A 23,985-nucleotide genomic window follows, 5' to 3' on the forward strand; every position below is an offset into this window, starting at 1 on the left:
TCTTTTTAATATAAAAACTGAAGATTTCAAAATTCTACAAATCTATGATGTGTAAAACCTTCAGACTTAGAAATGCAGCCTTCTGAGCTGTGCTCCACATGGACATGTGGCCATGGCTGAGAGGATGAATTAAATATGCACATTTAAATGCATGTATAGTTCAGTATTTATGCTTTGATAATTTTGTTCAAAGTTCTGCAAGCATCCTTAAGTAAAATGGATGATGTGCACATCTTTATCACTGGTTTTGTGGGTTATGCTTTGTGGGAGATTTACTCCTTAGAAAATACCCCAGGAAACCTCCTAGTGAAAGACCATGTCTAGGATCAGGCCATGAGTTTTGCTCCACAAAGCTCAGTGATTAAGTGCATGAAATAAAAGATTAGAAGATGCACTTGGCTATGGGAAAAGCTTGGCAAAAAGCAATGGTCTTTTCCTTGAAAAATCATGCACACCAAGTTTAAATAAGTGCTTGTGATTCATTAAAAAAGAAAAAGAAGAACATTTAAATAACAGTAATTTTATTTAATATCACTTTTCTTGCATTTTAGATTTCAGATTTAAACCATCAGCTGTTTAGCTAAAGCTTTCAGACTATTCCATTAGGATGTAAAAATAAAAAAATAACTATTTTAAATCTTATTCTGTGTCCTTTCTGAAGTGAGGAGCATGTGTTCAGAGAAATATTGCTGTGCATCCAGAAGGTGCCAATCAGAGATATTAATGGAAGGTTTAATGGATATTCTGTGCTGTGTGAAGCTGCTGCTGACAAAGTCAGCTCAAGAGCTTTCAGCATCATGTGCAAACCAGAATTCTGCAGCAAAGAAGAGATGAGTGGAGGGGGTTGTGCTGAGGTGGAATGGACCATGGAGGTTTTGGTGCAGGGATGGCAAAGGCCCAGCTGGCTGACAGCAGGGTGAGGAGATTTGGTGCAGTTTTTATGGCATGTGGAAGCTTCTGTAGGATGTATGATTATTTTCCTTTTTTTTTTGACAGGGTGTATGGAATTGTGATGAGGTAAAATGGTGTGGACAGAGGCCCTCTGAAGTTATGAAAAGCCGTGGAAGGTTTTAGAGGCTGTGAGGTCTTTCCAAGCCTTTCTGCCCAGCCCAGTGGCCTTGCTGCCCTTGCACAGTGCTGAACTGCTCTTCATGGTCTCCTCTCCTTTCAATCACTCCCCTCCTCACAGGGGCCTGGCTCAGTTCCCCCCTCTCCTGCTTCAAATTCTGCCCCTTGGCAGCAGCAGAGGGCTGGGGGGACAGGCTGGGCACTGCTGTGGCAGAGTGCTGCCCTAACTCATCCTCACTGCCTTGCACTGAGCACACTCTGCTGCCCTGGGCTGTGCTGCACACAGCCCTGGCTGCTGGTGATCCTACCTCACACAGGACCTGTCCCAGACCTGTCACACACAGGACCCGTCCCAGAGGGCCCAGCAACACTTCAGAGCCCCCTGGCTCTCCCCATCACAAGTGTCACATCTTCTAAGTCCCTCCTTTAGCACTGGGGACACAGTTGTTTCCTGCAAACTCCTGGGGAGTTCACAGTCCCACTGAGTCTGATGGTGTCAGTGCCACAGATTAATGAGAGGTAGAGATGTTCAAAGTGCAAACCTCTCAGTAAAGGAGCCAATCCTACATTGCCTTTTGAAACTTTCCCTCATTTTCACTGAAATCCTCATGCATGCAAATATCTATTGAGGAAGCTCCCTAAAACTCAAATTATTATTTTTCTCCTAGGAAGACCTAAATTTCCAGGCTTTAACTACATGTCAAATGTCAATAATATGAAAAGGCATAATAAGGAGGTGAAATACAAAATGGTAGTGTTATGAGAAATTATTCAATTTCTATATCCTCTCCCCTTCCCTGCTCTGTTTCATCTCTTAGAATAGCAATTTTCTGCAGATTTTATGGGACCTAAATTCATTGGGATCTATTGCAGGTTATAGAATGAGAAATCTCTTCAAGATTAATTGAAATTCAGAGAATAAGGATGTGTAGCATGTACTATAAAACCACTTGAATCCCAAAATTATTTTTTTTCATTTTTGATCTAAGTTCTGCACTGAACTCCTTAAAATAGCAGCCCTAAGAGTATCAACAATTAACCCCATAGATAAATGAAATTCATTTAAAAAAAAAAGTAATTCCTTGATAAATACTTTGCTGTGTATTTCTTCCAAATAATTCAAGTTGACCTTTCTACCTTCAGGCAGCACCAGAGTTCCTCTTGAGCAGGGTTTGCTGGGCTTGTGGAGAAACAGAGCAACACTTCATCTTTACCTCATCTCCCTGTTGTCCCTCTGTGTGTGAGAAGACAAAACTGAGAGGTGGGATTGTTGTCAAGGCCAGTTTGGGTGGATGCAGTTTGACTTTAGCTGGGTGACTCACCTGGGTAAGCCAGGAGAGCCCCTGGTGTGCCAGGAGAGAGACAGGAGGATTTACCAAGGGCTTGGGATACAAAGCTGCTTCATTTGCTGCCTTGCCCTCGCTCTTCAGACTGCAGCTCAGCTCTTTGACTGGTAAAGCATCTCTGCAGTGACCAATCCTCCTCAGAGCCGAGGATGTGCCTGGTTCCATCACTCCTGCCTTGGCTGCTGCTCCCGGGAGCGCTCAGCCCTGTGCAGGCACCTCTGCCCAGGCTCCAGGTTAGCCCTGACATTGACTGGTGGTTTTGGGGAGTGTTGTCTTCAGCCCGTGTGTGAGGGAGCTCCAGAAGGACAGGATAAAATCTGTGTTTGCTATTTGGACTTCCCAGTGCCATAAGCAGTGACATCATTGTATATACACACAAATATATAATGATGAATACAGCAAATGCAGTCTTGCACATTGGCTGGAAAATGCTCCAGGCCCAGATTTAATAGGAACTTTCATTTCATATTCCATTCTTGGAAAAGAAAGCCAGCATTTTTGTCTATTTTGACTTTTGCATTAATAAAATGAGGTCAGGAAATCTGTTAAAGTTTATCTTTAAAAATGTTTTCAAGCCAGTCACCTTGTTTTAAAAATCATTTCCGTTTGTTATCTGCACATTTAAGTAGATTGTGTTTCCTTGTGATTGAGTCTCTGAAGGAAAGCACTAACAGATTCCTGTAATTGATTATACTTTAATGACACATAATGGCAAGTTCTGTTTTCCATTATTGTTACCCTACACGCTGGACTGGAACTGCTGAGATACCAGAATGGATATTGATACACAATTGATTTAGTGACATTTTACTGGTTGAAATGTCCTGCATTAACTAAAACCATGTCTCCACCACTTCAGGAAAGGTGGCCATTCACACATCCAAGCTGCAGATGGTCAGTTCCCCCAGCTCTGGCAAAGGACAGCACTGCTGGGCAGTGCTGCCATCCCTGTCCCTGGGATTCATGGGTCATTACAGATGGGAGCTGGCTGTTCTTACTTTGCAATGTTTTGCTAATTGCATCCTTTTCTTTTTGCTTGTCCTTTTCCAACAAGTGATCCACTGCTTCTCCCTCCCACTGCCACCCCTGCCAGCCCTCAATGGTGAATAAGGTGGTTGATGATCTGAAGGTGCTGCTTAGCTTGCTGATTGGCATTACCTAATTATTTATGGTTGTCCCCTGATGGTATAAATCTCCTCCCTTGTGTTTGGGTGGAAAACTCGAGAGCAGGGATTGCTGTGTGTGCCTGCATGTGATGGTGTGTGCAGTGTAAGGGCAGTGAGCACAGCTGAGTGCTGATCTGTGGCTCCCACTGCCTCTCTTTGCTGCAGTTCTGTTCCCACTTAGCTGCACTGCAGCCCCTGGACGTTTGGCCTTTCCTAAAAGAAAGGTCACAGGGAAGTTCTGGTGAGTGATCCAGCACACAGAGCTGGCCTAGGTGGGAAAAAACAATTTTGAGAAGTTAATTTGAATGTTGCATTTTGAAGGTGCTGCAAAAAGCCATGGAGCTGTTGTCTTCTCAATAATTATAGAATATGGGAACTTAATAGCTAGAACATTATAATGATGTAAAATTGGTGATGTGTCTTCAAAAGCCTGGACAGAATCACACAGTGTAGTCAGAAAAGGAACTGACTGAGGCTTTGCTTTTGCCTTGATTTTTAGTTTTCTTTACTGAGAAGAGGATGGTGCTTAAAGCTTGCAATTCTGGCAAGTTGTGCCAACAAATCTCATTTATTGTGTTGCAAGTCAGCAGCTATATTATCAAAATCCTTTATTTTCCAGGAATTTAAATTTAAGCCTTCTCACAGCACAGACCCTATTAAGCCAGTGACCATTCCTAACCAAAATTCAGGGGAAAAAAAGAACTTGTAAAACTGCTGTCTGGACTTGGTGAATGTCAGTGTCTGGCAGAATCAAAATACTTTCCAGAAATCTGAAATAATTTTGTATTTCAGTTTTAAAACTGCAATTTTAGCTTTAAATTTCGCTTTAAATGCTGAAAACTAAAAAAAGAAAGTCACTTCTGAAGAAAATAGACACTTGGGTAAGTTGAGCTCAAATGCAATGATTTGCCACCACACAGATTTTTTTGTCCCTTCTCTGCTACAAACATTTTGTAATGTTTCAAATTACATCACTGTATATATATGTATTAACATTCAACACTTGGATTCTGTTTAATATATGTTAAATATTAGTTTAATGGCTTTGTGTCTGACACTGATTGCAATTCAAATCCTCCTTGCATGCTGTTCTGCTGATACTAATAGCAGCATTTGTAATGTTCAGTCACTGGCATCCAAGTCATAAACAGTAATATCAATTAATATATACTTATGCTTGTGTGGTTACTCTGTGCAGGGATTAATAGAGAAATTATTTTTACTATCAGAAAACCATTTCAAACAGATAAGCATGGCAAATGCAAAGCAGATGAAGTTACATAAATGGCCTTTTCAGTGGTGATATTTGAATGTTTGTAGTGTCTCACAGCAGTTTTGGAATATAATACACAATTTAATTTCCTGTATATTTGTTTTGTGGAGGAACAGTTTTTGGACTGTGAAGGAAAATTTATGCTCTAGTGCAATGTATTCTCAGCTCAACCCCACATTGCAAAAGAAACCTCTACACATTTCTTTAATTTAAGAAACATGAGTTCCTAATTAGTTATACATAGACAATGGAGGATTTTTCCAACTGCAAAATGATTAATAATACGTAATTAAAATGGAACCTGGATCAAAAACTCATCAAGTCTCCCTAATGCCATAATACTGTACCCTTTTCCTAGGCAAGTGAGCTTCCCCCAGGGGATCTGAATGGTTCTCTGGAAATACATTCCTGCAAATGCACTCTCATAAGGAAATTCCAAAATTTTCAACTGGGAAACTCTTTTCCTATATTTTCATGCTAAAAATATGTAACTCATGAGAGTGTTAAGTAAATTTTGGAAAATATGGCCAAATGAGTACACAAGGTAAGAAGATGCTCTGTTAGCATAGTTGGAAATCAGGTGTAAGTAAACAAGCACACACGAAGAACAACCCAATATTAGTCCTACAGCTTTACTGAACATATTCTTAAAAAGTGTCCAATTTATTCCTGCCAGATTAAAACAAAAATCCCACCTAGCTGCCTCTAAGCAAAGATCCTAACACAGCACCCATGAACCGAGAATAAAACCGCTTCACTTTATGCCTTAACTTGATAACCTCCTCACACCTCCATTGCCCAGTTTTGCTGTTGAGGACCCCCCAGACCCTCAGTTCCAGCCCAGGGGGCTGCAATGGGCACGGCACAGAGCAGCTCTGGGCCCGATCCCAGCTCTTCAGAGGGCAGAAGCACCGTAACGCTGGGAGCCACTAGATGCCACTCTTGTCTCATCCCAATACAAGTCTGAGACTATTTATGGCTGTTTAAAAAACCCAACTGTGCCCTCCCACCCCTTAAGTCCCTTTAAAGATGTTCCTTTGGTATTTCAGATATTTTGCCTTTTAGTTTTTTTCTTAATTAAACTTACAATATGACCCTGTTGTTTATAGTTTTCCTTCCCTCTGCTGTAATGCTACACTTGTTTATAAATATTTCAAAGCTATTCCTAGACAATATTTTTGTTGCTGGACTCTTGCATAGCTGTGTTGTGCTCTATCTCATTTTTCTCTTTGGGTGGGTTTCCAAAAATTCCGACATAAATATTAATCTATGTTTGATTTCACAGCCACTTATGTTATAAGAACATCTGAATCTAATTTTATTAAAAATCCTCCAAAGAACTTCACCTTTCCTTTTTTTTTTCTATACCAGATACAGTAGGAAGCTCTTGAAATTGTTGTATATTCAGATTTTGCCATTGATAACCTTTTTACTACATTTGTCATAGGATTTCCAAGAAAGTTGCCTCACTGTAGATTCCCCAGTTTTCTCATGTAAATTCCATACATATTCTTAGCCAGGTAGTTGAAGAAGAATAAGTGTAAAAATGTTCAGATTATTTAAGACAAAAGAGGAAAAATTTAAACAATAACGCAATCCCTACAACCTTCAACATAACAAAATTGTAATGTTCTATCTGCACAATAGTAAATTTAAATTTCTTTTGTGGCAAGACTGAAGCTGTTCTCTTGTTTGTGTGACTTTGTCATAGACCTTGTGATGATTCTACTGTTTTCTGTTCAGAATCAAATGCTCTTTTTCAGTTTTTAATGTATATATAAGATGATTTCTGTGTACTGTAAGCTTACCTGGATAGCAGCCAGAGCTGATGAATTCACTTGCTTGAATGATGGACATATATATTCTGTAGGTAACCTGCAAAAGCTTGTGAATAAGATGGCTGAATAATAATGAAAGATTATAGGTGCATAAAGACCTCCTGCACTTTCACTTTAGTTAGATTTAGATTTATCTGAGCATTTTCTTGCTCATGTTGGATGCTGTGAATTAGTACAAGAATGCAGAGGGATAGATCCATGGATAAAACCTTTTGTACTCTGCTCAGTTTCTTAGAAGTGAGGGTTTTGGGTTGAGCTCTGTGGAGAGAAATGTGATTCTGGAACATCAAAATGTAAGAATAGAGGGAAAACATGTTAGTGCATAAAGACATGTCAGTAAAAAGGATTATTTAAATACAGTAGGGATACCTTTATTGAGAGCTGATAGACTGTATGCCAAAAAAAAAGTATCATTATCTTCTTTTTAAGAAAAAACCCAGAACTATTAGTGGTTTATGAAATTAACAACCCCACTGCATGCAGACCCAAGTCCATAGCTAAGGTTGCCTGTGGAACCTTAACTTTATTGCTTCCATATCTGTGAATAACAACTGTGCAACTTGAAAGTTCCCTTTTTGTCATTTGCAATGGAATGATTTAATTTATTTAAGTTTCTGTGATGAGCACTTAATGCCTTACACATGTAGGGAAGGGTACGGTCCGTGACTCAGCGCCTGAGTCTGTAACTGCAGCCTGTCTGCACTGCTGCTCTGGGGAAGCTTTCTGTGGTCATTAGCAAAGGCTGACCTCTCTGTTTGTATACAATGTCTTGACCATGCAGTTGTTGAAGGGCAAGTTTAGGGATGTGGTTAAATTGGTCTGTAATTTCATTAACTCACTGGGGCCCATAGCAGTTCTTTATGAGAGGTCACTCTGCAGTTCCGTTCTCCTCTGCTAGCAGATCTTTCCTTTGTAAACTCTTCCCAATAAGCTCCCCATTACTTCCCTTTCCTATGAATATTGAAGTGGTGGTGGTGAAAAGAGACTCTGTATCAGCTTTTCTGAAGCACGTGCCCACGTGGTTATCTAGAGACTATAAACCCCTCACAGAGCCATACTGGCTCACAGAAATGGGAAAAAGTGTTGGGTTTCCTCCTTCCCAAGGGACAAGGGCTGGCCCTTCCATTTGTCAAGAGTAATTCCATGCTCCTGCTTGGAGAGCTCCATGTCAAGGATTTGCAGATGCCAGTTTTGCTCAAGAGCCAGCATCTGCAGGATCAGCAACTCCTGGGACAGGCACAGACCCTCTGACCCCACAGCAGCTCCCTCACACCACAGTCATCTCCCCTGCTGTGCATCCTGAGGTGTGTCCCTCTCCCATGGGAGCCCTGCTCCCCACAGTGTCCATCCTCAGCTCTCCCAGCAGCTGGGGCACAAGGACAGCACACCTCCTACACCTGCACTTGTCACCAAAACAAAGCAGTGTGAGTATCCAGTACAGTTTTCCTCTCTGGGGTGAGCTTCAGGTGCTGTCTCCTTACCCTGACTTGGGCAAGTTGCCAATGTCAGGAAATGTCTGGCAATGAATGACCTTGCTCCTTCCACCTTTGGGGTCACTGAAAGGAGGAAGGGGCAGCTCTGGTACAGGGCTTCCAGTCCTGTAGCTGCACCCCAACTCCTGCAGTATTTCTTGCAGTCAGAAGTGCAGGCACAGCTGGGCCTGGGGGCACAAGGAGCTGCCTGCAGGGCAGGGCTGGCTCGGTGGGCTTGCAGCTGGATCTGCAGTTTCCTCCTGGGGAGCCCCAGAATGGGAGAGGACTGTGCCATAGAGGGATGAAAGGGTGTCTGATGTCATGGAGGGGGCTCTGTGCATATTTTCCCCCCTAATTAAGTAGGGCTTTTTTCCTTCTCTTCCAATATTAAGTCAGGATGCTTTCCTCAGATGTAGGAGGGCAGACATTTTGAAGGAAATAAGTTTTAATCTAATAAAGTCTGTTCCAGGACAGAATTTGCAGTAAGCATAACCTTTTATAAATAAAACTGGAAAAGTAAAAAACCACTGAATTTAAGAGAGTGTACATGACATGGTTTTTTTTTTTTTTTTGGGAAATACTGGGACAAGGAGGTTTATTCCCCCCTTATTGTAGATATATAACTTGGAGGCCAATAAGTGCCAGATAAATGTGGACTAAAAATATAAAGTGTGGTTAAGAGAGAGATTTTCAGTTTTTAGATCCCTACATTTGTTGAACCTCATTCAAAAATAGTTACTACAGAATGACAACAATAAAATAATTAAAGAGCTTATGGATATAATCAATGATCTATATGTTTTTAGCTGACAAAAATAATAACCTTGATAGAAAGGGATTAGGGAGAATTTATATTAAAATCAACTTAATGGTAGTTATTATCAGAGTAGGAAATTATGATTAGAATGAGGAATGTGTTATGAGCACTCTTAGTGTTATGATATGTCATTTACAATATAATTTGTTTATTAATGTTTTTTTCTGTAATTGATGTATGGAATGCTTCTTTTTAGTGAATCACAGTAAGAAATGGGCAGCACAGGACACCTTAAAGGGACCCTTGTAACTTACTGTTGGGTAACATGATCAGAAAAACCTGAATCCAGGGTTTCTCTGACATCCTTTGTGGTCTGTGTGGTCAGCCCCAGGGCCATGAGGAAGCTGCTGGCTGGGGTTTTGATAGCAGGTGATCTGTGTAGGGTAAGGCTGCCTCCGAGGTCAAAGGCTCTCCTGATAATAATTCTAATTAACTCAGGCACAGTCCTGTGTAGGCAAGGTAACAGCTTCCAGGTCACTCTTTTCTGTCTCTGTATTAAGAAAGTGGCTGCCCTGGCTTGTGCTGTACAGCATAGTTGTACTTAATCACAGCAGAGGTCACACCAAATTTAAAGCCAAATGTAAGGTTTGAGAATGAGAATTAAATATTTAAGTCACCAGGCATTTATTTTTTCCATTTCACTTATCTTTTCAGGAGGCATGTGGAATTTTGGGCAGAGAAGAACTAAAGCAATAATTCCTTTTCCCATGCTTTATTCCCTGTATCACTTTTTTCCTCTGTCATCTTGCTTTCACTTAAATTTAATTTTAGCATGGTGAAATAGACACCAAATTCAGAAACTGAGCATACATTAGGAATGTATTATTTTTGCTGATTGCAGGTAAGTAAACACCAGTGAGGGACTGTGCTTGCCAGCCCTTTCCAAACCTTATGTTAGAACTCGTGGAGCCATGCCAAGCACTGATGGACTTCAGCTATCATTAAAAGCTAAATTTCCATCAGATTTTTGCTAAGGTTCACAGAACTCCTCAAGCAAATTTGAGCCTCATGGCGGGAGTCTAAGGATTGATTTATTGTTGTGTATCAAACTCTAAAATGGTTTGGGTTTCATGTTTTCAGCATTACAAGTAAACTTGGAAGCTCTGGTCCTGACGCATAGCTGAGTGCACAATCCAGAGTGAGCCAGAGCAGAAATCAAAACTGATTCTTCTCAAACCATGCAGATGAAACCTGCAGATTTTCTTCCTAGAAGTCTGTGCTATGTGCCTTTCAAAGGACTGATAATAGCTTGTTCTTATTTTACAAATACAGACAGATAAGAGTTGGCAAACACCCTGGTGAGAAAGAAAAGAGAATGAAGGAAAATAGGTACGGAGAAGCTGCGAGCCAACCATCCCCAGAACCATACTGTGAAATGATATGGCTAAAATATGTGCATGGTAAATAGTGTGACATTGAAAAATGAAACATTCAGTATTGCAGCCAGAGGAGAAAAATGCCAGCTCCAAAATTGGTTTCTGGCAGTATGTTCAGAGAGTCAATAGGCATATGCTTGATTGCAGTTTGGGTGGAGAGAAAGGAGATTCACAAAGCTCTATTTCAGTTCTTTCTGTATTTTCCCACACTATGAATTAATCACATCTATTACTAATTATATACTTGCAACATTCTGAATTCCTGCATAAACTGTGGAAAAATGTGGAGATGTTTCCAAGACTGGAGCAGCTCTAACAATGAATCCCTCTATGAGCTTTTGCAACTGTTTGCTGTGCGTCATCTTCAAACCCAGTTATGTTCTGCAGACTTGCTCTTCTGTACTTTGATGGTGATTTACACTCCTAGGGAAGCAGTTGGGTGAAACCATGGCTCAGAAATGTGGAAGCTTGATGTAAATAAATGAAACCCAGGCGCTTGATTTCAGTGAATCACAGCCTTTTGACGTTTATAATTTCAACACTCGATTGTCCCCAGCTACTCAACCTCTGTGACTCGTGGGGAGGCTTCAGCTATTGGCCTGATAGAAAATGTAAAATGTAAAGTTGGGGTTTTTTAGCTGTTCTAGGATGCTAAAGGATCTGGATCCACACAAGTGGGACAAATTCATACATACCAACAGCATGTTAGGAAACTGTCTAATCATTCTGAATTAATGATGCCCTGATTATCTTGCCTGTGACCGTGAGGTCGAATGAAGAGTCTTCTCCAGGCTTTGAGATACAGGCAGGTGTAATTATTTTGTTGCTGTTGAAAATAGAAGCGTGGCCTGACTACAGAGGTGAAATTATTTCAGGAGATAAGGCTGAGAGAGTTAAGTTCTTCATGTTGCTAGGCTTGCTCTTGCCTGGAATTAGAGTGGGAAGGTTTCATCCACAGGGATGAAGTGGGAGCTGAAGTGCAGGAGGGGCAGGTGCTGCTCTCAGGTGTGGGCAGTTTGAGCTGCTCTGGGTCAGTGTGGTCAGTGGGGAGCTGGGCAGGGACTCTGGAGTGCTGCTCTGTGCTGTGCAGGTGGGACACACCAGACAGAGCATCTGAGGGCACAGAAGGACCAGCGATGCTCTGCGGGGCAGGTAATGCTGTGGGGATTTTTCATCAGGCAGTTTCAGCTCTGCAGGTATGGTAAATGTGATCATTCCCATCTTGCAGCTCAGGAATCAAGACTGGTCTCTCTCATGAGATCTATATAATGCTGATTTTTGCTATGTTTTTTTTTTCCCCTGCACTTTTAACAAAATGATTAAATAACAGTATCTCATGAAAAACTGCGTAAGTTTCAGCAAGATTTTTTTGCAGAAATAAGTAGATAAGCTTGATTTTCTGATCTGAAGTAAGAGAATTTGCTTTTTGGGGAAGGAAAAATTGAAGTGGGAGGAAAAATTTTGAGTTTCAGAAACAAGATTAAAATTTCCCAACTTCATTAACCTACTAAATTGCAGTTAATAGCAGAGGCACAATTAGTAAGACTCCAATGAGGCAGGTGTAAGTCAGTTTCTAATTTTTATCTGATTTTTTTACTTCTGGCAGCCTGGTGATAGATACATTTACTTCAGTTTCCTGTGAATTTGTTATAAAGTAGATTGAAGAAAAGTAGAAACAAAAGAATGAATAGAATAAGAAGATAGGAAGGGTGAATCTCCTCACCTGCCATCTTGCAGCATTCAGATCTGCCCAGTGTGATGAGGTGTACAAAGGCTCTCTGGAAATACTCTAAAGGTTTGAGAAACAAGAATATCAGAGCTAATTGGGAAAAAAAACATTGGTGAACTAATCTTGCTGCTTTCCATGGGGAATCATGAAGCTGGCTGTATTTTCAGGGCTGTTTTCTTTTTTGCTATTTGCCTGAGTCCTGCCTTTCAGTAATTACTGTGAGGCTCAGGTAGGAGAAACCCCAGCTTAACATGTGAACTTTGGATGATGCCAGTGTTGTGTGTGGGTCACAAACCCTCAGCACTCTGATCTCTCTCTAAATGGCCTCAGTGCAGAGCAGGCAGGTGATTTGCTCTTTGGCCACTGCTCACAGGAGAGCCTGGGAGCTGAACTCTGCCAGAGAAGAACTAAAAATCAGACTCATTTCACCTTCTCTGGCACAGTCACACACAGGATTTGGGGAGTGGGTATTAAAATGTGCAGATGCAAACACTCCTAATTCTTCTGTAGATAGAAGTGGTGGTGTATCACATTAGTCTCTCAGTCATGTATATGCTCCAAGATAAATGAACAGCTATTGTTTTCAGCTGCAGCACCCAACATTCACATCAAAGTCTCTGCAGAGCTGTAACAGAGAGGAGAAGCTTTTTTTTTAATCAAATGTGTCTCATTTCCTTCAAGTATTTATGGCTTGTCACTGTCAAACTGAACCCAAGATGCTGACAAATATGCAAGTCATTTGTAAAGCAGTTAAAGTACAGGATATACATAAGTAGAGACATTCTTCTGATTAGAAAATAATCTTGTATTAATAATAAGTCTTCCTGTTGTAAAATTCTTTCTAAATACAGTAATATTCAGAATGGGAATTAGAGATATTTCAGGGATGACATTTCATTATTTCCAATCAGCTTTACTATAAACAAACCCTGCAGATTTTCGGTGTCAGCATATAGCTCAGGTAAAACTAAGCTCATATTTGTGCTCTGAGTACCTGAATGTTTGCTGAGGATTTATTCATGGCACATTTCTGTTTCTGGATGATGTGTGTTACATTAGGCATTTTGGATGGTATCCATTAGCATAAGCCTTTCTGTCTTTGAAAATATTTATGTCACTGAAGTTTATAAGTCTGTTTTAGGTCTCTATGTTTGTTTAAAGTACAGATCAGTAAATGGCTGAGATGTGTGTTACATTTCAGGGTTTCTCCATGATCCATTGTAGGTATTGTTGTTCAGATCCCTGTGTGGTCCAGTCATGCCATATATTATTTCACAAAAATCGCTAATGACAAGCTATTGCCTAATGAAGTGCTTTCATGGCACCTTATTTAGGAGGGAGGATCTTTTTCTGGCACTTGGAGACTTTTGTAACAATATCTACTGTAATTTCTCCCTTGGAATCTACAGAGTAAGTCATCTGTGCAGTAAACTTATGTCCAGGAAGCCTGAATTAATAACCTCTGGGTCAGCTTCACAAATTTCTCATTATTGCAAATACCTTTTCCTGTTGGCTAAGCCTTTTGTTCAAGATGACACTGAATTGCAGTGGTTATAGATGGCTTATGACCTGGAAAAGGCTATTGGTAATACAGGTACATTTTGTCACAGACTTAAAATGAAGCAAGCATGAGAGTAAAATACATTAAATGTAGTAGTTATCTATGAAAATAACCATTACAAACAGTAAATATGTTTATATTTTTATGAATATTGTTTTAGCTGTGGCAATAAGTTCAGAGCCAACATATTCAAAACTGATAAATCTCTTTTATAAGGGAGTATATTATATTAGCACTAATCTTTATTTCTACTATCAATATGTAAAGGCAATGGAGGATTTTCCTGCCAAACATAATTAACAAATTTATATAATATTTTTATTCAGCTCTTCTCCTTCAACGTAGACAAATGCAGTAGAATTTATAGATCTGTATATCATCTTTTCCATTAAGAAGATAGTAACAATTAAGAAAAAAATGCTATTTGCCCTTAAAAATGTAGTTGTTCAGACGATGTCCTGAACAAAAGATGCAGGATCTCAGATAAACATCTGGTAGGAATGAGGGCTTCTTCATGGTTTTTGTTAGACCAGCACTTCAGACTCACTTGGGACTGAATGATACTGTATTTTCTCTTGGTATTTTCAATTTATCCTTTACCAGAGAGACAGGAAGGAGCAGTGAAATAGGAAATTAGGATGTTTAGAGAGAGTAACTGGAGAGAGCTAAAAAATTGTTTTTTAAACTGTTTAGATGGCTGAGAGGCCCCTGTGTGTGTGATCTTTCCTGCTGAGCTGAGGGAAATGCACAAATACAAGATGTACCCAGTCTGGGCTGCCCCTGGCTGCTGGGGACATCCTCAGCTCCCAGAAGATGTCTCATGCAAAGCCCATCTTAGGAATATTTCTTGGATTCTTCAGAGTTTTTGAGAGATGTTATCTCTCTTGCATCTTGAACCTAAACTCCTAATGATTGTAAACAAGACAGAGCAGCAAGCTGGATTGTGGGGCAGATGATTGATAAAACTACCAGTTATCCATCCCCCAGATGGGTTCCAAACTAGAAATTTGCCTCTGGTTGACTTAATTTGCCTGATCAGCTTTTCTACAAGTGTTTATCTGTTTTAATTTAGCATAGATAAAATTGCCACATGAGCTAGAGCTGGAACATGGAAATGGTGGTAGTGTTTCTGAAAGTCTCAGCAGTTTCTGCAGTTGCATTCACAGTGTCCCTCTGTGCTCTGGTTTGACCATAACTCTGGAGTTGTGAGTAGGATTCCAATAGCAACACAGCCCACAGCTCAGTGAGTATCTCAGAAAATTGTTCTGTGAGCATCTGAGAATTTAATATAGTGAAGAAATTGTTGTCCAGACTCCAGATAGTTTCATGATGTTGCTCTGACAAATTCAGTTTGTGTAATATGTTCTTCTATTGCTGCTGTTATATTTATCATCGTTGGCCTGTCTTTGCTTGATGTGAAAAATGGTTAGAAGTTGAAAACATAAAAGAGACAGTTTTTGTATTTCATAAACTTAACTCTTGGGCTCTACCTCTCACTTATTCTCACAAGTTCAGGATGGGAATAGTGTGCAGATGTTCATTTACCTACACAGATATTTTTCAATATCCAGGTTCTTAACTTGCCCCTCTTTCCAAACTCCTTTGTCTCCCAGCTCTCTCCCTAGGGCAAATAAAAACTTGTATTTGATGCAAACCTGCCTCAGCTGGTTTATGTGGATTCTGAATTTCTGTATCTAGGACTCATGCTTGCTGAATGGAGTCAAGAAAAAACTTAGTGTGTGACATGAAAAAGTATTTTCTTTGTGTCTTTTTCTAAACTTTATTTGTACAATCAGTACCAAAAAAAATTATAAAGAATCAGAGAAGTGTATGTGCATACTCTGTGATACCCTGTGAGATGATTTTAAACACTTCAAACTTATTTTATGAATAAAATAGATGCCATTGTCCTTCCCCCTTTACTCTAGAGACATGTGTTTCTTTTATTAAATTAACTCATCATCATGGTTTTGTTATTTCAACTGTGGGCTTAGCTGACCAAATTTCTATATTGCTTGAGAGAGTCATTAATCATTTGAAGAGGATTTGTATATGTTCAGTTGCTCAACATCTCATCTCTCACTTTACCCCCAAATAAATTCAATAATGTTGCACGTGTTCTTTTGCTTTCCTTTTTGTAGTCAATAATATTAATTTAACCTCCTGTGTGTTGGTGGGTGGTTGGAAGTAACAAAACAAAGATGGAATTGTGGTGAGCACCATGAAATTCTGTTCTAGTTCTTCACTATTTAATTATTTTGATTATCCCCTGTTGGTCTGAAAAAAATAAATCTGGTAAAGTACATGTTTAATTCATCATTCAGGGCCACGGTTAGTGTTCAAATGTTGCCTGCTGGATACAAACTGCTGGTTGCTTTCTGTATTTTTGGGAGCAGTTGTGAACCCCCAGCCCAGCACAAGGTTACAGACAGGCTGTCCTGTCCCTGAGCATGCCGTGCTGGGGAGGCTGCACAGCCCTTGCTGGGCACAGAGCTGCAACACATCCACGCTTTAGACTGAGGAGTCTGGGTTAAAGTTGCTTCTCATGGGACAAAGAGAAGATGCAGAGCTTGAGAAATATTTTTTTCTTCCTGCTTGGAAGTAGGAATAAGGCACTTAGGGCATGTGATTGTAGAAAGGCACAGAGAAGTCACATAACGTCTCTGCTGATAATTGGAAGCAGCCTTGAGGTTGTCATCAACCTGAATGTGTCAGATGAGCTGAATATGCACAGACTGACACTGATTTCACTTTAAAAGTTTTCATCTTATCTGCTTGTGAAATAGTTTGCTTTTCTATCTCTATAGCACGTTTTAAACTGTATGGATGGTATTTTTTTAATGTTCTATATTGAGCACTGTTCACTGGTTACCTCATGGTAAAATGAAAAACATCAGAATATATTAGTGCTTTGATTTTGAAGCAAGTCTGCCATTTTGCTCTTCTCTTTTACAGAATTATTTTGCAGAAGTTGTTGATCCTGCTTGTTCATTAGCTTGGTATTAGCTGTAGGGCTTTAAAGAGAAATGAAGAAATCCTGTGATTCTTGCTAGTAATAAAAATGGTATTAAAATGAATTAAAATGTAGCAGGTTTTTTTGCATCTGAAAGGATACACATATGGTATAATTTGTCTAAAAAGATCAGCCCCATAAAACTGGTTTGGGAAATATTTGAGTTAGTGGAATTTAGAAGAAAGGCATCCTAATTACCTGTTGGAATGTTTTGCTTAATCTAAGTATTCTGCATCTGTGATTTGGCCACACCTATATCAGTGGGATACTACTTCTAACCTAAAAAGTAAAGTGACCCATAGTGAGGGTTTTTAATGTGCTGAAAATATTATGAATCTAATAATGGATTACTGTGGAATGTTTTATCTTGGTTTTCCTGGTTTGAAAAGGGAGGATCAAATCTACTGCAGGATGGAAGTAATTGTAAGCTGGATACAAGTGTGTTCAAAAATGTCTCAGCATCCTCAAGCCTTCAGAAGTCCTGTTAGTCTGTTAGACCTGTTAGTTTTCCCTTGTTTTCTTTGATCTTGCAAAGTTTTTCCTTTTGGAGTGACAAGTTTTAGGCTAATTGCTGCTGTTTCCAAAGTATTGTTTAAATAAAGCCCAACAAACCTCTCATGTTTATTAGTAAGAAAATCGAGCCACTCCTAAGGGTCTGTTCCTGAATTGGAGCAGGAAGTGCAGAGCCCTTGGCCATGTCCATCAGGAATGGGAAGAAACCTCCTCAGCTGCAGGGCAGAGCCCAGGGAGCTCTGCTGTGCTGAGGCCAAGGTGGAAGAGCAGGAGGGAGCTGAGCAGGGGCTGCCCCAGCCCCAAAGTGCTCCTGTCCTGCTCACACAGCAGCGTGTGCAGGAGATGACAAGCCTCAGCAAGGGCCACACTGCCCTACTGCTAGATTTGCCAGGGTGGGGTTTTTTGCCTTTTCACCCTGTCCCAGCATTGGACAGTGACTGGGCTGCAGGCTTTGCCTGCTCCTTGGCTGGGCTGCAGGCTCTCTGAGCCCGGGGGTGATTCTGTGTGGTTGAAATGCTCACCCTCCACAAACGCACAGACCCTACAATCATTGTGCTCTGGTTGCAAGGTGATTCACTTCAGTCATGAAAGCCTGGTTTAACGTTGCTCTAGGAATTTTCATGACCTTTATTCCATAGTTTGCTGCATCTCTAGGATCAGGGTCCCTGGCTCTGAACTCACTATTCCATGCAACTGGAATCTTTTTAACCTACACACACTGGGAGAAGGGAAAAAATTAGTATGTCCCCAGAGTAGGGATTTGGTTTGGTCTTTAGCAGAAAGTATTCCTTAGAGGTTTCTTATGTGTATGAAAATGAGCACACTGAATATTTGCTCTTCTAAAAAAACAAAAAGATAGATATCCAGTAAGGCTAATCAAGGTGTCCAAAATATTAAACCAAAAGCCTGTTAAATAAGTGTTTTCTCCTTTCTTGTTTCATTTACTAAATTTTAGTGAACAAAGAGTTTTTGTTCAGTCTTGTGACAAAGAAGAGACTTGAGCTTTTGCATGTAAAAGTAAATATTTTTGAAGTTATTTATCTGTAAAGGAAAAGGAGACTTCATCTGAAACTTGTAACCTAAAGTGATGTTTTTTAACTTTAATGGATGATTTAAAATAGCCATCATAATAATTTGTACATTCAGTGAATCAGTTAATCCTTACAAGTCTGAGACCTTGATGCCTTATCAATTTACTGCTACAATAGGTTTTATACTATAATGAAGTATTATTTATTTATTCTCTTTTATGGCAATTTTAATAGGCTAATCATATTGGGATGGAATGTATAGCCTGGGGGAAGGTCATCTTAATTTGATTATGTAGAAAACAGATCAAGTTTTTTTAAAGGATGCAAGTAATGTTTCTGTACTATTTTCATAATTAAAATGGGACTGATGACAACTTTTCAAATCCCAGGTGTACTTTGAGCCTTGCTGCTGAATAAAGACACAAAAAAGAGGGGAAAAAAAGTGCTGGATGTTCCTACAGAGGAGCAAGGAGGAACCTTCAGAGAATAATTGGAAATTATAAAGACTGTTTCTTACAACAAGAGATGCTGTTTTCTCAAACATAAAAGCTTTTTAAAATTCAGAAGTTTTTATTGAATGAGGCTATTTTTTTAATGACCTTTTATGCTTGCTAAACAGACCAAATTATTGAATACAAGAGCTTTAATCATATGCTTGAAAATATAGATTGTCCTTACTGGACAACTGCCAGAAGAGATTTTTTTTGGGCCTTAGAAAGAGATATGCATTCAGATGTTTGTCTCTTCTTTAACTCAAGTACCAAAATGGGGATTGCTGTCTCCAGGACAGTCTCCCTCAGAACAGATAACTTTCTTCATTTTGCTTTTCACATATCATGAACCTTTCTGGTCTCCTGAATAAGATGTCTCTTATTTGTCAGTCTTGAGAAAATAAACTTTTTTCTTTTTTGTTTAAACTCTGATGATAATAGCTATTTTGTGGCAGTTGTCATAGATGTTTGAAATATTGTACATTTCCAGCTGTCTGTGCTATTTCATGGAAGGTTTTGCTTTCCCCTAATTTTCCACGTTATTTGCTGCTGCTTCATTTTCTCTGATGCTCTAGCCTTTTGAGGCTCAATGCAAATGCCCTAAACTTTCCTTAATTTAATATTTTTCAGACACATTTAGCTTTCTCTTTAGATGAGCTGCAAAGTTACAGAAACACTTTGAAAATGGTTCCTGAGTAGTTAAGAATTATCAGTGTAACCAAATATTGCTCTAATGCTGCCTCATTAGTACAAATCATTCCCATTTACACCTTCCTGGTCCTCCTTGCTCTATGAATGAGACTTTTTTTGCTGTCTTGGTAAAAATAATTTCTACAGTGTAGAAAAAAAATACAGCAAACTGAAATTGTGGCTTGCATTCTTTCATGCTGTTAAAAACTAAAACACTTTATTTTAAAATGCAGTGATAAAAAGTGATACTTGTTTACTCTTAAGCCAAATACTGTCTAAGTTGCAAAGACAGTTTGCATTATAATATATTTTTTAAGTTTAATAGTAAAAATTTATGTTTAAATAAATATTCTGTTTACAATGCTAACAAATACTTGATAAAATATTTAGGCATCACTGGATATCTATTTACAGAGGGATAAATGTAAAAGGCAATATAGAACATCAGTCTTGTGCAACACTGCAATTCTGTGAGATTTGTGCAATACTCTTCAATACTGCATCTAAATTACTGAAGTTTTGTTTCAGACAAGTATCCATTGTTGTATCAAGGTGCTTGTTTAGCTGAGACATCCTGCCAAAATAAGTGGCTAAGCTGGAATAGAGAACTTTGAAGAAGTTTCCTTCTTACCTTGCAGATCACGTCTCACCTCCAACTTTCTCCTGCAGCTCTCATTGCAGGCCACAAACTTTGCACTTGCCTAGTTTACTATTATATATTCTGAGAAAATTAATTTTTGTCATAATTAACATAAATCTTTGGCAGCCATCCTAAAGGAGCACAGAGCACATGTTTTTTCATTGTGGCTGAAGGTATCTTTATTTTAAAACAAGCTTGCTTCTGCCTGTCAGCAGGAATGATGCTGCACAGCAGTTTTGTGATCAGCTCTGTAACAGCCCCACAAGTCTCTGTCTCCTGTGCTTACAGGGTATGGCAGAGCAGCCCAGGGTTCTGCAGGCTGTCAGCAATAGGATTATTTGGGGTGTCTCAAAGATGGTCAGCTCCCTGCTGGGGCAGAACGGTCCAGTGCTTGTTCTGCTGGGCACTGATCCCTTTATACTGGCCTGCACTAGGAAAACTTTACTGGGATAAAACTGAAAACTGAGATTTCAATTTGCCTTGTCTTATTATTATGATACAGTGTGGGCTTTCAAAATGTCAGATCAAACATGCAGAATGATGCAGATACTGCAAAGGAATGTGCAAGCAAAAAACCCCAAAGTATTTACTTGAGCAAATCTAAATGCACTAAAGTCTAAAAGCTGATTTTTAGTTCTAATGGTTCATGTAACAGCTGCCACGAAGGAGATTTCCTCACTCACCTGCAGGTCTCCAGGTGAGGTTGGAGTAAACTCATCTGTTGGACAAGTCACAGTAGAGCTGAGTCTGCTCCTAGCCTGGATAATTATCTCATTATTTATTAGACTAATAACTTCCTGGTGTGTTATGTTGTGTGCACTCAGAACTCACCTAGTTAAGGTTATATCAAAGACTGACCTCCATTGACAAGATTAAATTGAAGTCATTTTCTCTAAGAGCTTAGGTAGAGTATTTGTGTTGTCAGCAAACAGGACTTTATCCTCTTTCCCTTGGGCTTTATCTCAAATGCAGTGTCAGAATGGCAGATGGATTTAGTTTTATATTTTTTCTGTAATTTTTAATATTCTTTCTATCACCTTTCAGCTGTCACACTCAATAGTTTCCTTGCAAAGAAAGAGCCCAAAAGAAGCCATTGTATAACAGCTCTGCTTAAATGCTCATCTTTTTCAGTACTATTTTTGAGCTGCATACATTACCTGATTTTTAATCCTTAGAACGTGCAGGACTGCCTTAAATAGGCTATTTTTGTAGACTTCTCACTTGCAAAAAAACCCTCAAGAAGCCAAAGACAAACCCCTCAACCCTGCCCCAATCAAACAGAAAAAAACCCCAAACTCAACAGGAAAATATTAATAATCTGCAATAATATAAGGACTACTCTATGCTACAATATGCTTTTAAAAAAACCCCAAACATAAATCATATTATTGTATATACACTGGTAGAATTGAGACAATACAGACTCAGAGAAAATACAGACTCAGACCAATAAATCAATGAATACTAAATCAAATGAAGAAACAATCAGTCATAAAAATTCTTAATTGTAAAATAAGTGGTTTCTTTTTTCCTTTTTTTTTTGAAATATAGCAGATTTTAGTAGTTGGCTAGCTCTGCCACTTACAGAACTTGATGAAAGAGGCTGCCTAGTAATTAGCTTCTCTGGAAAAGGGAATGATCCACAGAATGAAATTAAATAATGCTTGTTTAGAATTGATTTCAAGTACATTCTGACATCCTTGTTTGAAATTTGCCCATTTTTTCTTTCTATTAACAAAGTATTATAAAAGCCATAGGAAATAAAACTGACATCCATGGAATTACCAAGTCTATATGTGAATTTCTGTAGAAATTATTCCATGGTACATACCTTAAGTTCAGTTCAAGAAGAACAGTATATTGCTGCTTATTATAGTACAGAATACTTTAGCATCAAATAAACACAGATTTATGTTTAAATATTATGTGCATTTACTCTCAAATGGATATTAGGGCAGGAACTCAAACTAATGTGATTCTTCAAAGACACTAAACTTTGGCCTCCTCCAATTAGAAAGCACATCACAAAGTGTTGCCAAGGGTTAAGGGATTTAAAAGGTTAAAAAATAGGCTGTACTGCTTGCTGCTTTCAAAGCTTAGTAAAATTTCTGGTTGAACTAGGTCATAAAGATATCAATAATTTTATCTAAATTGCTTTTGCTTGTCTGGTTATACTTCTGTACAAAATAGGCCAAATAGTCTTCAGGAATCTGTAACAGGCAGGCAATTATTTCTTGTTCAAAATAAGTCACTATTAAGTTTATAGATCCAGATTAAAGTATGCATATTTTAGAAGGCCAGCTATGATGTGCATTCCTAAAATTCAGTGTAAAGCAAATAATTTTAGGATATGTCAGTCAGTACACATTGAGTACACATCTACAGCTGCAGTGAATATTCCTGAGAAGTAAAAACACTTTCAGTTTGTCAGGGACTAAGTTCAGCACTGACAGCAGTTCTTGATCTGGTGGAAGTAAGCTAAACAGAACTCATAATTAAGTAATCATCCAGAAAAAATATTTAAATTTAGAAAGCTTTGTATTAAAAATAATACAAATATTGTTTATGATTAGAGCTTTTTTTGGACTGGGCTTAATATTTTCAGGGCAGCCAGATAACTGAAACAATATGGGGTTTTCTTGAGATGTATTGATAAAACTGTTTTCATAAATGTACCTGTACAAAGAGTATAGAGGGAATCTGAGAGAGGATAAAAATTTCTTGTTCTGGTTGGAGATGTTAATCAGTGGATTGATAGATGTACTGAACCATTCAAACCTCATTTTGGTGCTGAATGTGCATTCTGAACAGGGAATGTGGGTTTCTGTTGCAGTATGAATACTTCAATGCTGTGCTCATAAATGAACGAGATGAAGAAGGGAACTATCTGGAGCTGGGCAAGGAATTCATCCTGGTGCCAAACGACCACTTCAACAACTTGCCTGTGAACATCAGCCTGAGTGATGTCCAAGTGCCCACCAACATGTACAACAAGGGTAAGGAAAGAGCTGCTCTATTTCATCATTCCACTGGCCAAACAAAAGCACACCCTTCCTTAAAAATGAAGCTGTTGATTAACTGAGTATTATCTGTGTTTTCCAGTTGGCAATAATACTGACATTTTCTGTGGAAGAATGTTTTAAGTATGACAGTTCTGTAATATCTTTTGTTTTGAGGCAGTTTAGCAGTTTAATGAGGTTAATGATTTGCATATGAGGTTTGCATGAATTCTGTCATAGAGTATGGCAGAATATGTTTGTTCCAGTGAATTATTTTCCAGAATCTTCAAATCAACAGAGCTTACATTGTCACCAGTTTAATTCTACCCCTGCTGAGATCTAGAATTGTCTTTGAAAGATATAGGATAGGTGGAGGGAAATACTTTATTAGATTGATGCTTTCAAACTTCTGAGAATATTTCTAGCAGTATGTGTGCTATTCTAGCTCTATACACAAACTCTGCAGATAGTATTTAGAAGGAATAATTTCTACTCCCCTATTTGATGTAAGTGCACATTGTACTAGCAAACAGCAACATTAGGTGTTTGAAGTGATGCACTTCGGTCTAAAAATTTGGAATGTAAACTAAACTCAGATATACATTTACTCATTTTCCTTTTGCCACTTCCCTTTAATCAGACAGCAGGAATTGGTGTTTATGCAGCACCTATGTATTTATTTTTCTCAAGCCAGTAATAAAAGAAAAATTTAGAAGGAAAGTGCACCTATGTATTTATTTTTCTCAAGCCAGTAACAAAAGAAAAATTTAGAAGGAAAGTGCCAAAGTTTCCCAACAATATCGACAGTATCTTTGTCCCTGGTCTGTAGAAAGCTGCCTAATCTCCTTATCTGGCTCCTCTTCTGTGTTTTAACTATTTTAAAAGACATCTGAAAGGACATTAAATGCTTCCCTCTTAATATTCCAGGCTAGCAATTGTGGTAACTCGTGCAAGGATATTGT

At 38.9% G+C, this 23,985-nt stretch overlaps 1 protein-coding gene across 10 annotated transcripts in view; it reads left to right on the forward strand.

The window, feature by feature from the left end:
- The window catches only part of CACNA2D3 (calcium voltage-gated channel auxiliary subunit alpha2delta 3), a 414,102-nt gene that overhangs the window by 158,734 nt on the left and 231,383 nt on the right, over positions 1-23,985 (forward strand). For all 10 annotated transcript variants that reach the window (XR_009487851.1, XR_009487850.1, XM_059856396.1 and 7 more), the window contains one exon: positions 22,858-23,020. Coding sequence is in view for 8 of the 10 variants with exons in the window: in XM_059856396.1 (XP_059712379.1) it covers positions 22,858-23,020 (163 nt within the window). In the remaining 2 variants the exon portion in view is untranslated. The remainder of the gene's footprint in view (positions 1-22,857; positions 23,021-23,985) is intronic.

This window comes from Haemorhous mexicanus, chromosome 11, assembly GCF_027477595.1.
Source record: "Haemorhous mexicanus isolate bHaeMex1 chromosome 11, bHaeMex1.pri, whole genome shotgun sequence".
In the NCBI taxonomy this organism is placed as follows: Eukaryota; Metazoa; Chordata; class Aves; order Passeriformes; family Fringillidae; genus Haemorhous; species Haemorhous mexicanus.